This window comes from Sinohyriopsis cumingii, chromosome 9 (genome assembly GCF_028554795.1).
Source record: "Sinohyriopsis cumingii isolate HCF-2022 chromosome 9, ASM2855479v2, whole genome shotgun sequence".
In the NCBI taxonomy this organism is placed as follows: domain Eukaryota; kingdom Metazoa; phylum Mollusca; class Bivalvia; order Unionida; family Unionidae; genus Sinohyriopsis; species Sinohyriopsis cumingii.
Window position 1 is genome coordinate 5,264,655 of NC_142969.1, and position 15,122 is coordinate 5,279,776.

Consider the following 15,122-nt stretch of genomic DNA (forward strand, 5'->3'; position numbering starts at 1 on the left):
TTAATGTATTATATAACGAATATTCTATTTAATGAACCCATACAAGAGTTTCTAAATTTTAATTTCAAACCTTCATGCATTGGGACAGATTGAAATAAAGGGGTTTATAACAAGGAATAAATTCAAAGACGTCGGGAGGGGTTTCAGAATTCATCATTGAAATTTGGAAGCAAAATATATCAAATTACCAACTACTAGTTTCAACAGAATGATAAAAATATCAAACTTAAACCAGATGAATCTTTACCAAATTGGATATCTTCGCGCGAGCATATAGAACGGGTTTTTACTATATTTAGTGGTCAATAAAGCCGATTGCAGCATTATGTAGAAAGAAGGAAAGAACTAAAAACTGCAGAAGCAACATAACCGGTCAGGATCAATTGCTTCTTAAGTGTGCTTACACCGTTTGAGTTTTCTACTATCTTTTGCGTTTTGGGAGTTTACCTGCAATTCTGATACAATCATTGTTTCTCCAAACTATAAAAATAGCAATGTTCTTCAAATGTTTGTAGAGAAAACTAAAATATAAATCGTATATATAATACTGCTACGTCTGCGATTAATTACTCACATATATATATATATATATATATATATATATATATATATATGTATGTATATATATAATAAACTGACTACGAACAGTGCAAAACTTATATTTAACTAGCCTAAGCGCTTTCGACTCTTAATGAGTCTTTTTCAAAGGCACATACAAAACATAGAAAAGACAAACAAATGAAACAGAAAAACCGCTGACTTTGCAAAACTTTACATGACTATGACTTGTTGCGGATGCTGGAAGATATTTTATATTGACCTAAAAATCGATGAGCCATTGCAAAATCTGTTATTTTATATAAATGTATGTACGCGCAAATTATACTCGGATATTTCATTGTTATAGTTGTAATTATAGGCTATTGGGTGACTAATAAGCAAATTTAGAGAACTTTTGAAATGAAAACATGTTGGCTGCAAAAAAGATAATTTCATTTGTGAATGGCTGTCATTTTCTAGTCTTCTTGGTTTAAACCGCTTGGATTCTGTGTTATAAGGCGGCGTATCCAGTAAGATTCCTTTTCTTTCCTGGTTTCGGAACTCCATTTGGGGTTGTGAGCATTTGCTATAAGTGTTATATCACTAAAAGTGTGGCCGCGGGAGAAGAAGTGTTCTACGACTGGGCTTCTGTACAGCTTCTTTGTCATCCAATCAGATCTATCAAGGTTGATCCTCATGTGTAGTTAGATACTAGTTTTGCAATGTTCGTAGTCAGTTTGTTACATTTATCTTAATCAATCCCTGACAAGAGTGATCCCTTGCTGGATCCAGTGCACTTGAATGGACTGTTACTCGCCATATGATTTGTATTCTTTATATATATATATATATATATATATATATATATATATATATATATATATATATATATATATATATATATATATATATACTTTCTGCACACGTATAACAATTATTTCATAGGGGCCGTTGAAGCAAATCAATCAGTTTTGTGGTATCCACGAGGTAAAGGCTACCACGATTATAATTACCTCAACTATACACCAAAATTCTTCGAGGACGCTGATCAAGTAAAGGTTGCTAATGCCAAAGCGTACTGCGGTTCGGAGGAGGAAGAGTGCATTTTTGATTTCGTTTTCACCGGAAATGAGGCCGTTGCGAATAACACCAGAAGTCTTGGGCAAGTTTCGAGGGAAACAGATAAATCATTAGGTGAATAGCACGACTTAAGTGTAATTATACTTAAGTACGATACCTTGTATAAGTATTACTACTTGTAGATGTATTGGTAGCAGTAGCAGTAGTTGTAATAATAAAAGTAGCATTAGTAGCATTATTATTATCATTATTATTATTATTATTATTATTATTATTAGTAGTAGTAGTAGTAGTAGTAGCAGTAGTGTTATCGATAAAGGTTTGTTATGTATATTTGATTTAATTTATATTTCATTTAACTTAATTGCTTGTTTGTTAGTTTTACTTTTTTTATTTCTTTTACATGCTATTGTAATGTAACTTTATTTACTGGATTTGACATTTTCCAGAAATTCATTTCAGTACTGTTTACCTGAGTGTTTTTAGCACACAACTAATAATATAAACGTTGTATCTAATGCTGACCTGGTTCCTGACCTACCAGTAAGAGTGAAGTAAACAACTTCATTTTATTTTTTTAAAATTCTTTCTCAGAGTAAGATTCATAAGTGAAATCGAGGCCATGTATGGAGTACATGATAAATAACATGTATCAATTAGGTTTTTCCAGTGGATTGACCCACATCTGGGCATCTGTTTTGCGTCGTAGCTAGATTTGTTATTGATGCTTTGAGAAAGAATATTTATTACTTGCCCAAACACTGGAGACGTCCAGGTGTTTTATGTTGTGACCAGTTGTTTGGGCTAATTATTTAGTTTTCTTCAAATTATTTCGACTCCAAGAGATTATTTTTCCCTGTAAATACTTGTGCTGTAAATTATTTCTTGGACAAGGACAGTTATCGAAATTTAGGCAGAATTCAAACACTGGAATATTATTTTCTGTGATTCAACAAAGAACTGTTGACACATCAGAACGACGCTGACCACAGCATACATCATAATTTTACATTTTGGATTTCATCGGAATTAGAACTCAGTTTCATTAGGACTTTTATTTACTTGGACGTCTATTTGTTAATTCTTGGATTATTCCTGGATTATTTTTGGATTTGATTGGTAAAACCGTAAGTTCTTTTTCTCTTTTTTACCATTTGTTCAAGGGAAATAAATTATTTGTTAAATTTTACAAAGCTTGTTGTTCTGACTCTTTTCTTGATACTTTGTAAGAGCCTAAACACGTAACAGGTGGCATTGATGGTCGAAATGGTGGAAGTGAAATCTGTAGTCTAAAATCAGTAGTAATTGTGATTGTATCCGAAGAACCGCCAGTAGTAGGTGGACCAATAACCTTTAGCCAACAGCATAGGAAGACTAAGATAATTCTTAGTATATATTCAGCTGCAAGCATTATATTTTCTACAGACGTAACTTCCCGTGTAGAACACATGCATACATTTAACGGTATTCTGTTTTTAGTTTTATCGATTTAAACGAAGGTGAATGATATTTGTTTAAACATTTTAGCAAACCATGTACCAAGCGTCAGTGGTCCCCAGAAAATCAACATTACAGCCAACAGAGCCTTGACATATGAACTGCACGCGACAGATGATGGAAATGTTACATATCAACTCATTGATGGTCATGCTTTTGCAAATATCAGCCAACAAAACACTACATCAGCATTGGTACATATTTTGCTCAAGGATGGCGATCCGGTTAATCTCGTGTAAGTATACACCATTTATATATTATATCGAATGCAGGGATTTAAAAATCCACTTGCCTCACTGAAAGAAAGAAGCTCAAATTGGGTTCGAGTAGTTCAAGTTTGCAATGTATATACCTGAGGGCAAGATCGCAAATTGCGAGTGTGATACAAGAAAATGTACTTCACATTGTTATTCTGGACAAAGTACATAAAACACCAGATCCGTGCACTCTATTTTACCGACAAATTGTCGTTTTCAGTTCCTATCTCTTTATGACCTGCAAGCTTTTATTCTATGATCTCGCCACAGTACATACATCAACAGCTTTATTTAGTGGTTTCATTTAGCTAAGTATTATTCACAAATGACCATAATTTATGTCGACTATTGCATATTCGACTATTGCATATTTGTCTATTGCATATTCGTCTCTTGCATATCCATCTTCTAGTCAGTATCAAGGTCATTCTCGCTTTTTGTCGCGCAGACGGCGTGATAATGTGAATACTCACTAATCAAATAATGTGTTGAATATATGGTAATGTTTATACGTAACGGGATTAGCCGACGTTCAGATTTGATTTAGCCTTGGGCAATATTTTTTATTGCATACTCTAACTAATCTAGTTTTTAAATATTGCTTTGATACATGTCGCTGAGCTGATGGCAAACAGGTCTTAATTGTTATAAAGAAACTGTCGAGAGGTTTTTGACTGGAGCGTTAGGAAAGAAATCGAACTCGTCGTGAACGATTAATTTCCAGGAGGATCTCGTTCAAAGCGTATTTGTAATTACACATATTTTTGCACCGTTATGAGGTGTTTATGATCTGTTGTTTGCGTTATAGTTGCAGGAGACTGACACATATTTACCTCTAAGAAAACAATTATATGGACGAAATTAGGTGTTTTTAAATCATTTTCGAATAAATCATTTCTTGCATGTCGCCTTTTTCGAAGTTAATAAATGATAAATGCAAAGTAATTTGATACACTAATCATTCAGTGATGAGCAAAAATGTCTCACTACAATCTAGTTTTCGTTCCTCGCCCCCTCTCTCACCCTTATTATTCTAGTGAATTTAAATCTTTGTTACACCTATTTATTTATTTTTCTAGACACAAGTACATGTGTATTCTTCACTTCTAACTATGTCGGCATTCTTACGCATCACTGACATATAACTTTTTGATATCTCTAATTACACTGGTCTACAGCCGAAATGTTTCCGAAATAAACAAAGTAAAATGTAATAATCCTGGGTCATAGAGAACGAAAAGGAGTCTTGAAATTGATGATTGGCTCTAGTTTTAAGATATAATACTGGGTCAATATATACGACCATTGACTTTGGAATGGCAGAGGATAAGTGCGTTATAAAGAAGGGAATCTCAATTTAAACCAGAAATGACTAATATTACATCTTTGTCAGGATCTATGAATAAATCTATGACTGGGTTTGGACAGCACTTGTTTTTTAGGCAAGTATCTGAATCTGGTATTGCGTCATACATAATATGAATTGCTTCATGTAATTCATAAAGTCATGAATGATGCAATCATAACCAAGTTTACATAACTCTGCTAAACAAATTGACATATATCAGCTCTAAATAATAATTTAATGTTGTGCTATCTTATTCGTCAGTATTTGATTTTGCAAACGGACACATTTCTGTTTAGCCAAAACGAGAAGAGATTGTCTCGTACTTGTGTGAACAATGCAGATAACCACTGCTATGTTTGTGTTGAAGTGACTTTTGCATCACAAAAGCGCAGTACAACCACTTTGGTTAAAGAAGCCTATCACCTTTATTTTGGATGCAAAATTGGAGATCAGGACTAGAGGTGGAACCGACACAAATGCTGCAACAAATGTGCAATACATATTCATCAATAGTTAAAAAGGAAAAGGAAATTTATACCTCTTGCATTGCCAATGATTTGGAGAGAGCTAACAAATCTTATCATCAATTGTTACCTCTACTTTGGTGCCTCCACTTCGTAAAGGTGTGTCAAAGAGGAAAAGTTGACTGTACATTATCCAAACATTCCATTTCCGGTACGCCCAGTACCCCACGGAGAAGGACTGCCGTTTCATGATGCAACATAATCACTCTCACTTGAGTCAGACGAGGAAGAGGATGATGATGAAACTTTTAGTCCTGAACCATCAATGTCACATGATCCATATTTTCTCTCAACCTCCTCCTCTGAATAACACCTTATAATACAAGGTGAACTGAATGACCTTGTCAGGGATTTGGAACTATCCAGGAGTAAGGCAGAGTTAGTTGTTGTGTTGGGCTCAGACTGACGCAGTGGAATCTCCTGGCAGGTGATATTATGCTTTCCATATTCCGTGACCTTCGAAAGGATCTTGTCCCATTCTTCTTGATGGAAGGCGATATTGTAGTCTGCAATAGCACCGATAGTGTTATGGCAGCCCTCAACATCTTTCATGATCCAGATGAGTGAAGACTGTTCGCTGAGACATCAACGACAAGTCTTAAATCTCTTTTGCTGCATAATGGCATACATCTGCCATCAATTCCATTTGGTTATGCATTCCATATGATATGAAGGAAACGTTTGTAAAATGAAACAATTTTTAAAGTGCATAAACAGTGATCAACATCAGTGGTAGCTTTGTGGAGAGTTGAAGGGTCTTGCTCTCTTGCTTTGTCTGCCGACTGGATACACAGTACTACCGGTTCTCAACAAATGGGATAATCGTGTGAGAGATTTCCACTACATTGAGAGAGATTGACCACTCCGACAGTCATTGGAACCTAGGAGGAAAAGTGTTCAGCATTCACCACATGTTGAATCAAGGAAGATTTTGTTACAACCTTTGGACATCATGCTGGGTCTGACGAAGAACTTTGTCAAAGAAATGGACAAAACACAATCAGCTTTCAAGTACATCCGTGAAAAATTTCCATGGTTAGGTGAAGCTAAAATAAAGGAAGCTGTCGTTGTTGGTCCTCAGTTTCGTGAACTTCTTTGAGATGTTGCATTTGACCATGCACTGTGTGGCTAGGAAAAGACTGCAACAAATATTCTCGGAAACAACAAGGCTGACAACTACAGGGAGTTGCTGGGAAATCTCCTCAGGGCATACATTGTTTGCACTCTCGTCTAGAAATTTTACCACTGAACTTCGGAGCAGTCAGCTACGTGCACGGAGAGCGATTTCACCAGGACATTGCAAGAATGGAGAAACGCTATCAGGGCAAATAAAGCCCATCAATTTTTGCAGGCTATTGCTGAACAGCGACCAGAGATGAATACAAGAAACAAGCCGAGAAGCGCAGAGAAGACACTGAATAACGAATAATCTATGTATTTATATATAATTAATAGTTCTTTGATTTTCGCTTCATAATAAATTGTATTTACATAACCATTTTGATGTGTTTTAAAGTGTTACATAACAGGACAGGCGAAATTGTATCATGAAAAAGCAACCATAAACACATGAAAATACCGAGGTTTACAATTTGTGATTAAACCTCTATTACACAATAGACATCGACGTAAAATCTAACACCTTGAATATCATGGAAACAGTAACCCAAGAGTTGTTTTAATTGTCATATTTTGAATTCAGCGCATCAGAATCCATATTGAATAGCATACTTTATGTCTGAAGCCGACGACTTATAAAAAAATATAGACCAGTGTTATCGAAATGTGCTTTTAAGTAAAACGAAAACTAAAACTGAAATTAATATAATGTAATTTCCATAAAATATACCATATTGCATTGTTTCGTATGGTGTTACCCATGTTTAGAAGTCATGTTTGTCACAAGTTGAAATTTCCCAAGATAACGTTTATTATTCCAGTCTCCATGCCCTGACATGTTATAAAATATGTCTGTCGTTTTTAGCATTTTCTCATTCTCTATTAAGATAAACAAGATACACAATTCACATGAAGCGATAGCGCAACTTCCACCATATAAAATGTGTTTGTTAAATTGTAAACGGGTGATTAAAAGCAAGAATGACGAAGTACTGGGGTTGGAGTCAGATTTTATCCCTATATATCTTATTCCTAAAGTCACTTGTAAATAGTTGTGTGTCAACATATCCATGTGGCAAAGTACTTTTTCTTGTTTTGCCACTGTATGCGTGTGAGATGTGCACCAAAAACTTTTGGGATATGCGTTGGTTACCTAATCTCCGAAAACAAACTCAAAACTCAAAACAACTGCATGGCTAATCATTTATCTAGCTTTAACAGACAGAAACAATCAAATCGAATAACAAAAAGCGAGAGGGGGAGATCGTTCAATGTACAAATATAATTAACTGAGTTATTTAAGTATACGTGAAAATTGGCCACAGCAAATCAAACATACATATTAGTAGTAGTAGTAGCAGTATTATTAGTTGTATTAGTAGCAGTAGTAGTAATAGTTGTAATATTTTATGTTTTAGAAGCATTTAAAATTTTTCCTGTATAGTTTGAGAAGAAAACAAACTAATCAAACCATAACGGGATAAGAATACAGACATTGCATAAACTATTAGATGTTCAAGTTTTCAAGTTTTCACACTTGAAAAATTATGTTTCTATTTTCATTGCTTAAAATCATTATCTAATTTTTTTTAAGGGTATGCACCATATAGTATTAACCTCTGTCTAAGACCATGTTTAATATTGGCTTAAGCTTTTAATATTTTTTTGTGAAATCTACTTGGCATCACCTTTTAGTGTGACCGTAGTGGATGCATTCGGGGTACAAGCAACTCCGCATCAACCCACCATTGTGTTCTGCTCGAACTGCAGTCGAAGGGGAACTTGCGACTTTGAAGATTACTTGGATGATGCTCGTACCACATACACATTCAAATATGCTTCTTGCAAATGCGAACCGTATTGGGATGGTAGGTATCGTTTAGTCTGAGTGTGATTTGATGGCGTACTGCTGTCTGTGTTACCCATGGACATAATTTCGCTATTAGACAAGGAGTATTCCTATAAGAAACACTACTAAAATATAAAACAATTAAAAATAGCAGACAAATAAAAACAAAAGTATTTAAAAAATAAGAAGCACTTTTCTTGTGAGGTCTACTATATTCAGTGAGAATCCTCTCCATACAACACGAGTGTTTAGAGACACACATATAACACGAGTGTTTAGAGACACACATATAACACGAGTGTTTAGAGACACACATATGGGTCAGAGCTAATTCTCAAATGAAGATGAATCTGACTTTTACTTAATAGACAAAAAAGGAACGTATACTATTTAAAAAATCTAGATACAGGATATCAACTGTAGTAAAATATAAGTTTGCAATTTTCATTTCATTCTATCTCTGTCATTTTAGTAAGTCCTGTTTGACTTTGCACAACAGCTAAGTTACGAAAAGAATCGTGTATGCGAACTTAGTTCCATTAAATATTTCCATTGAATATTAGTGTGAGTGAACAACGTCCTTACCTTCAATTCCAATGAACTCCTCGTCATATTATTATTATTATTAGTAGTAGTAGTAGTAATAGTATTATTATTATTAGTAGTAGTAGTAGTAGTAGTAGCAGCAGTATTCATTGGTCCATAAAGAAAAGGAACAATAAACTATCTTTTTCCATATTTGGTGTATTTTAAGACAAGTACTGCTTTGTTTCCTTCCATACTGAGTTTTGAGTTTTCCTCCCATAAAGTAATTTTACTGATACTTAACTCTTACTGTATACAAACTCTTACTCTGACCATTATCTGTGTATAATTAGACACATGCATACTACAGATCAAAGTGACTTTCCGGGGTTGACAATGACAATCTTATTTCTGATATATGTGTCAGCTGCAGTGTTATTTTGTTATCATTTACTGAAATATTATATTTTGTTAAACCATATGTAGTCATTGTTAACGTAGTAAAGGGTCCCGTGTCTGACATATATATCAGCTGAAGAGAAAAATAATTTTTAAACAATTATATTTTTTGTTTGAAATAGTGTAGATAAGATCACGTTGTTAAAGGGTTGCATGGACCATGAAACTTTGTCGGTTGTCTTTGCGTTATGAATAATGATACAATATAATGCTATTTTGCACAAAGTTACGCTCAGGTAAATAAGCGTCTACACTCTTCTGAATGGATATCATTTTAGGTCTTCATTTGAATATTCACATAACTGGAATAATATCATTCGGATGACTGTTTTGACAAAAAAAGTTCGGCATGGTATTGCATCATACTGTAACTTTCATATACGTCTCCATACAGGTCCCAATTGTGAAAATGATCGAGATGGATGTGCCACTCACCCTTGCTCACCACTACGGAAATGCGCCGACATTCCAGCAGATATTCATAAGTCCTTGGGAATTGGGTACAATTGTTCCGAATGCCCTAAAGGTTTTAGTTCTACCAATAATGGTAGATGCGAAGGTTGGTCTCTCAAAAACTGATCCTTTCGCGTTAGAGTAATTACACATACATTGTCTCTCTCTTTCTCTCTTTATATATATGTGTGTGCGTGTGTGTGCGTGTCACATCTAATATTTTGTTTGCAGAAAACCAAAGGTTACATGCACTTTGAAACTAAATTTCTTTAAACACACGTCCGTGACTCGTTTAAGTTTTTGCACATGTCAAAATACTCTTATTTACAAGTATTACAATTCCAATTTGATCGTCGCATTGGCCCGTATGGCTGTGCTTCACGAAATAATATTGAACCTATCAAATATTATTATAATTTGAAATCTATACAGTTTATCTGAGCATGTATTTGGATTAAAGTGTTTATTCTGCATTGTTAATTTTTTTTACAAGAGTTGTGTTACAAATTATTAGATACTCAACCTTAAGTAGCCTGTTGGCTTTTTATGTGTTAAAGCTTACAAATGGAATGATAAAGCAAATAATGTTTTGTTTCTTTGCATGTTAACAGACATTGACGAATGCAATGCTACAAATGGAGTGTGCTCACAGATTTGTAATAATACGTATGGAAGCTACATCTGTTCCTGCTATCAAGGTTATAGAAAACAAGCTGGTCCAGATATATGTCAAGGTATATTGGTTGAACTTCCTGTTGACAATACCACTATGTTTCCAAATACGCTTTATGGTTTCCATTAGACGCATTCACTTTCTCGTCAGAATGGGGAACGCGAATGCACGTGTTTGTAAATCTCATTGTTTATTTATTGACTAAATAGACTTAGATGAAAATGTCTGTTTTGTATGGATTTTGTTTTAATGTTTTCAAACAGTTTATCACGGGAATAATCAAAATACACTTAAACTTGAGCATGCCTTTTGTTTCGCATTGACAATAATGCTCACCTTTAGAGATATACCTCCGTTATCAAATGTTGGCGACTTATTACTCCAAGGGAAAATTAAACCGAACTTTGTTGAAAACAAATTACCTAATTATCAATCTGAACAAAAGCAGCAACAATAAACCTCGTTTTGAACTAGCTGCAGGGTTAATTGTATCTATATTAAATTGACTGTTAAAGTTTGTTCCTAAAATATAAATATATAAAATTGTGTATAAGCACTATACATTTAGTATCTTTACAAACTAGATGTCAACGAGTGCTTGGATGGCATGAATAACTGTGACCAAATTTGCAGCAATGATGTTGGTGGATACAATTGCAGTTGCTATGACGGATATGTTTTTAATAGAACGAAATGGAGGTGTGAAGCAGGTACGAATCTGTGTAAGAAAAATTAATCCTGTAATAACAACGATGAATATCTCCCAGCGGGTTAGTTTCTTACGCTTGTACTTACTCTGGCGTGAAACATGTTTATGAAAATTAAATATCAAGTATAGTAATTATATGAGATTTGCAAAACAATCACACAATTCGTTTTTAAATAGAATATAATTCGTTTAAATAAATAAGCGCGGAGTAATGAATACAACTGATTCGCAATGAAGACAACAAATAATGATGATAAAGTGAAATGTTCCAAGGAAGATCCTTCAAATCTGGGCATATATATTTATACCCAGATTTAAAGAATCTTCCTTGGAACATTTCATATATATATATATATATATATATATATATATATATATATATATATATATATATATATATATATATATATATATATATATATATATATATATATATATGTGTGTGTGTGTGTGTGTGTGTGTGTGTGTGTGTGTGGTCATTACTGTAGATAGGGTTGTCGTCTATATCTTGAATTTTATAATGAATTCATTTGAGGCCTTATCCTATGTTAGATACGTTAATTAATATAGTATAGATAAAGTAGTTTCATCACGGATTCTCTATGTTCTTCCAGCAGGGCAAAGTCCCGTGGGATGTGATTCTCTCAACTGTAGCGGCACTGCAGGTTGCACTACAGACGAACACGGAAATGCCACGTGTTTTTGCAAAAAGGGGTTTCAGCTGAATTTGGAACAAAGTGCTTGCGTTGGTATGCCAGATACTGTCGGTGATAACACACACGGCTTTTCCAACGTTTCAATTAATATCACAAAATAGACAATTAACACATAGTCCAGACAAGAACGTAAATGTAGAGAACTGTTATTCATTTCAGTAATGCAAGTTACAGAACATAGTTCGTAAAGTATGTGATAAAGTTTTACATCTACGCAGGTAATCATCTAAATGGTTATCAACAGTTAAATGAAGCCAGGTAAAGGGATGAAAATGGGGGCACTCACTGACGAATCTGATGGATATGCATGAAAAGTCGACAAAATGAAATAAAGATCCAGTTTTAATACTACAATAACTTTGTTACTATGGGAACTATATCAAAGGTTAGCATTATATAAGCTGTGACCTTCTAATTTGGTGGTCACACACATAAACGCACATAAGCATATACACGTTATATAGCAAACTAAAAACGCACCGGATCGTTAAAATTGCTTTTTGTCAAGGAAAAAAACCCACAGGTAGCAAATTCGTGAAAATAAAAGGAGCAGTAAGTCAGATTTGCTGTCTTTTGATATCTTCTTATGAATGCAGACGACACGAACAAAATTATTTCAAATACAAAAACGCAAAAATGTATTTTCATGGTCTTTTGTAATGGCGAATCCAAAGAGTTAAAATTATGCAGTTTTTTGCTCCTGGCCGATATATTAGTAATATACTAGTTGATCGATCTAAATACATAGTTTTATGTTCTTGTTTTTCAATTGCTAATTATTTGTGTCGTACAGGTTGTAAATCTCCAAAGCGCTTGTAAATTTGTCTTCCTTGTTGCATTGAAATTTGTTATGTTAATACGTCTCTACTTATACGCTGCCTCACACTCTTTCTCTCTCTCTCTCTCTCTCTCTCTCTCTCTCTCTACACACACACACACGCACGCACGCACGCACGCACGCACACACACACATTAACAATTGTTAGTAAAAGCGAAAAGGGACGTATCATTTTGTCGACTATATTTTATCGTATGCAATTCCATAAAAAGATGCCTAACCGTTCTGCATCTGTATAACTCTCAAATTTGCGGGATATTTAAATATCTCAATTATAACATTTCGAACAGGAGCTTTGTCCAAGCATTTTTACGAAACCGAACATCTTGGTGAATAATTGAATATATAACACTGTTGTGAACAGGCTAATATTTTACTTAGATATCAACGAATGCCAATTAGCTCTTTGTGACCATGGCTGCACGAATACGGATGGAGGTTTCTTTTGTTCCTGTTTCAATGGCTATAGCCTGGAGGTGAATGCATTCTCGTGCAAACGTGAGTAAAATATTAACAACTACTGAATGTATTTTTCAGCATTACATTTGGCATATTTCGGTTTATATATATATATATATATATATATATATATATATATATATATATATATATATATATATATATATATATATACACACACATTACTTTCATTAAAATAACTTTTCGAAGGAGGTATATCAAAGGTGTTACTTTGTTAAGAGCAATAAACCAGCGGGTGATAGACATTTCAAATATAAAGACGGGGCCCCGGGTAGCCGAGTGGTCTAAAGCGCTCGCCTTTATCGATCGCTGTCTTTTTATCTGTGTCCACGTGGGTTCTAGTCTCGGGCTCGGACAATGTGGATATGTGAGAAAGTTGCCAGTAGTTTCCTCGGGTCGGTGGTTCTTACTGGGGTTTTGTCCCGGGATCTTCCAACACCAATTATATTGGCCGCCATCTATGGCCTATATTATGCTGAGAAATGGTGTTTAACCCTAAAACAAGAACAACATTTCGAAATTCGTGGAAGGTGTAATGCATCTACCAATAAACTATTCACATAGCAGCAGGCAAAATGAAACAATAAAGAACACATACAAACCTTGCATTTCCACAGTGAATAATTAACCACAATTTAGGGAAAGTAAGTGCATGCTTAGATCAATAACAGCCATCGGCATGACACTATATCAGTAAAGCTTCTGTCTTGAAAATATATGTACCTGGGACAAAGTCAGTATTGTTTGACCAGGATATATTAAATTGATTGCTAAACTACTGAAATATTACACTGTAAATGTAACCACCATTAAGAAATCAAGGCTTAAATTTGTAACTGCATGATACTATTTTTATCAAAATTGCCCATTTTAGTATAAAGCCTACTTTCAGAACCTGTTTTAATAAAATAAATATTTTAAATAAATAAATAAAATAAATGGTCTATAATGAGCAGAAGTAGGCACAAATTATTTTTTTTATTATAAAAAATTTATTTTTTCATGCAAACTATTAAGCTATGTCGAACTTCGGGGTTTGTTTATAGTAAAATATGCATTCAAGATTATTCTCAACGAGTATAATCTACACCTACTCGGCCCAGAGACATGATCGTATTAAAGGTTTACTAGGCCCATCCAATTTTTACCCGGTCAGGATGAGAAGAGGAATGGTTCCTGAGAACTGGTGCATGTGAATTTCATATTTCATATTTTCTGTTATGTTGCTGTACCTTTGAAATCATCTTTAAATGGGTTACATTTCTAAAAGATTACCGTTGCTAGTGTATGTTCATATAGAATAATATGTGGCCTGAATACACACAAAGTTAATATCATTTTAATCTACAGCATGTGAATCCCCTACATACGGCCAAAATTGCAACGAAACCTGTGAATGTGAACATTCAGCCATCAGATGTGACAATGTTAAAGGCTGTATTTGCTCTGGAGGATGGACGGGTAAAAACTGTCATGAAGATATAGATGAATGTCAGGTTCCAAACATATGCGACGGCGGCTTCAAAATTTGTGAAAACACAAACGGATCGTACATATGTAATTGTGTAAAGGGTTACACAATCAATGTAAATGGATCATGCCAAGGTAAGTGAGTGATGTGATTTCTATTTCGAAAATAGGTAATTGTCATACAGCTACAGTAAATCTCTACAAGTAACTGTCACAATTTGTATTAAATAAAGCGCATAAAACAGATGTGATTTTTTGTGTGGCTTAAAATCATATAAAGGATGCCCTGTGTGATCGATACTATATTGCATAACTATTTTAATATATGTCAACGAATATTCTAATCTTTTTTTGTGGAATTCACACATCTTGGAAACAACGGTCATAAATTTGTTCAATTTGCTTTTCTTCAGACGTCGATGAATGCAATGATCCTGAATTGAATACTTGTCAACAAACTTGCCAGAATGATGCAGGTGGTTTCTCTTGTAGCTGCTATCCTGGATATGTAGAAAGTAAAAATTATACAAATATGTGTCAAGGTAAATAAGTGTGCCATTTCTTTTGCTTTGTAATTATCGGATG

At 34.3% G+C, this 15,122-nt stretch overlaps 1 protein-coding gene across 4 annotated transcripts in view; it reads left to right on the forward strand.

Annotated features, from left to right (window-relative positions):
* LOC149791209 (uncharacterized) overlaps positions 1–15,122 on the forward strand; it is a 77,690-nt gene that overhangs the window by 37,647 nt on the left and 24,921 nt on the right. For 3 of the 4 annotated variants that reach the window (XR_016423321.1, XM_089969675.1, XM_089969676.1), the window contains exons 18-27: positions 1,486–1,734; positions 3,148–3,352; positions 8,061–8,233; positions 9,593–9,757; positions 10,263–10,385; positions 10,909–11,034; positions 11,648–11,782; positions 12,969–13,085; positions 14,418–14,672; positions 14,951–15,079. Coding sequence is in view for 3 of the 4 variants with exons in the window: in XM_089969675.1 (XP_089825801.1) it covers positions 1,486–1,734; positions 3,148–3,352; positions 8,061–8,233; positions 9,593–9,757; positions 10,263–10,385; positions 10,909–11,034; positions 11,648–11,782; positions 12,969–13,085; positions 14,418–14,672; positions 14,951–15,079 (1,677 nt within the window). In the remaining variant the exon portion in view is untranslated. The remainder of the gene's footprint in view (positions 1–1,485; positions 1,735–3,147; positions 3,353–8,060; positions 8,234–9,592; positions 9,758–10,262; positions 10,386–10,908; positions 11,035–11,647; positions 11,783–12,968; positions 13,086–14,417; positions 14,673–14,950; positions 15,080–15,122) is intronic. The other variant, XM_089969677.1, reaches the window with a different exon arrangement.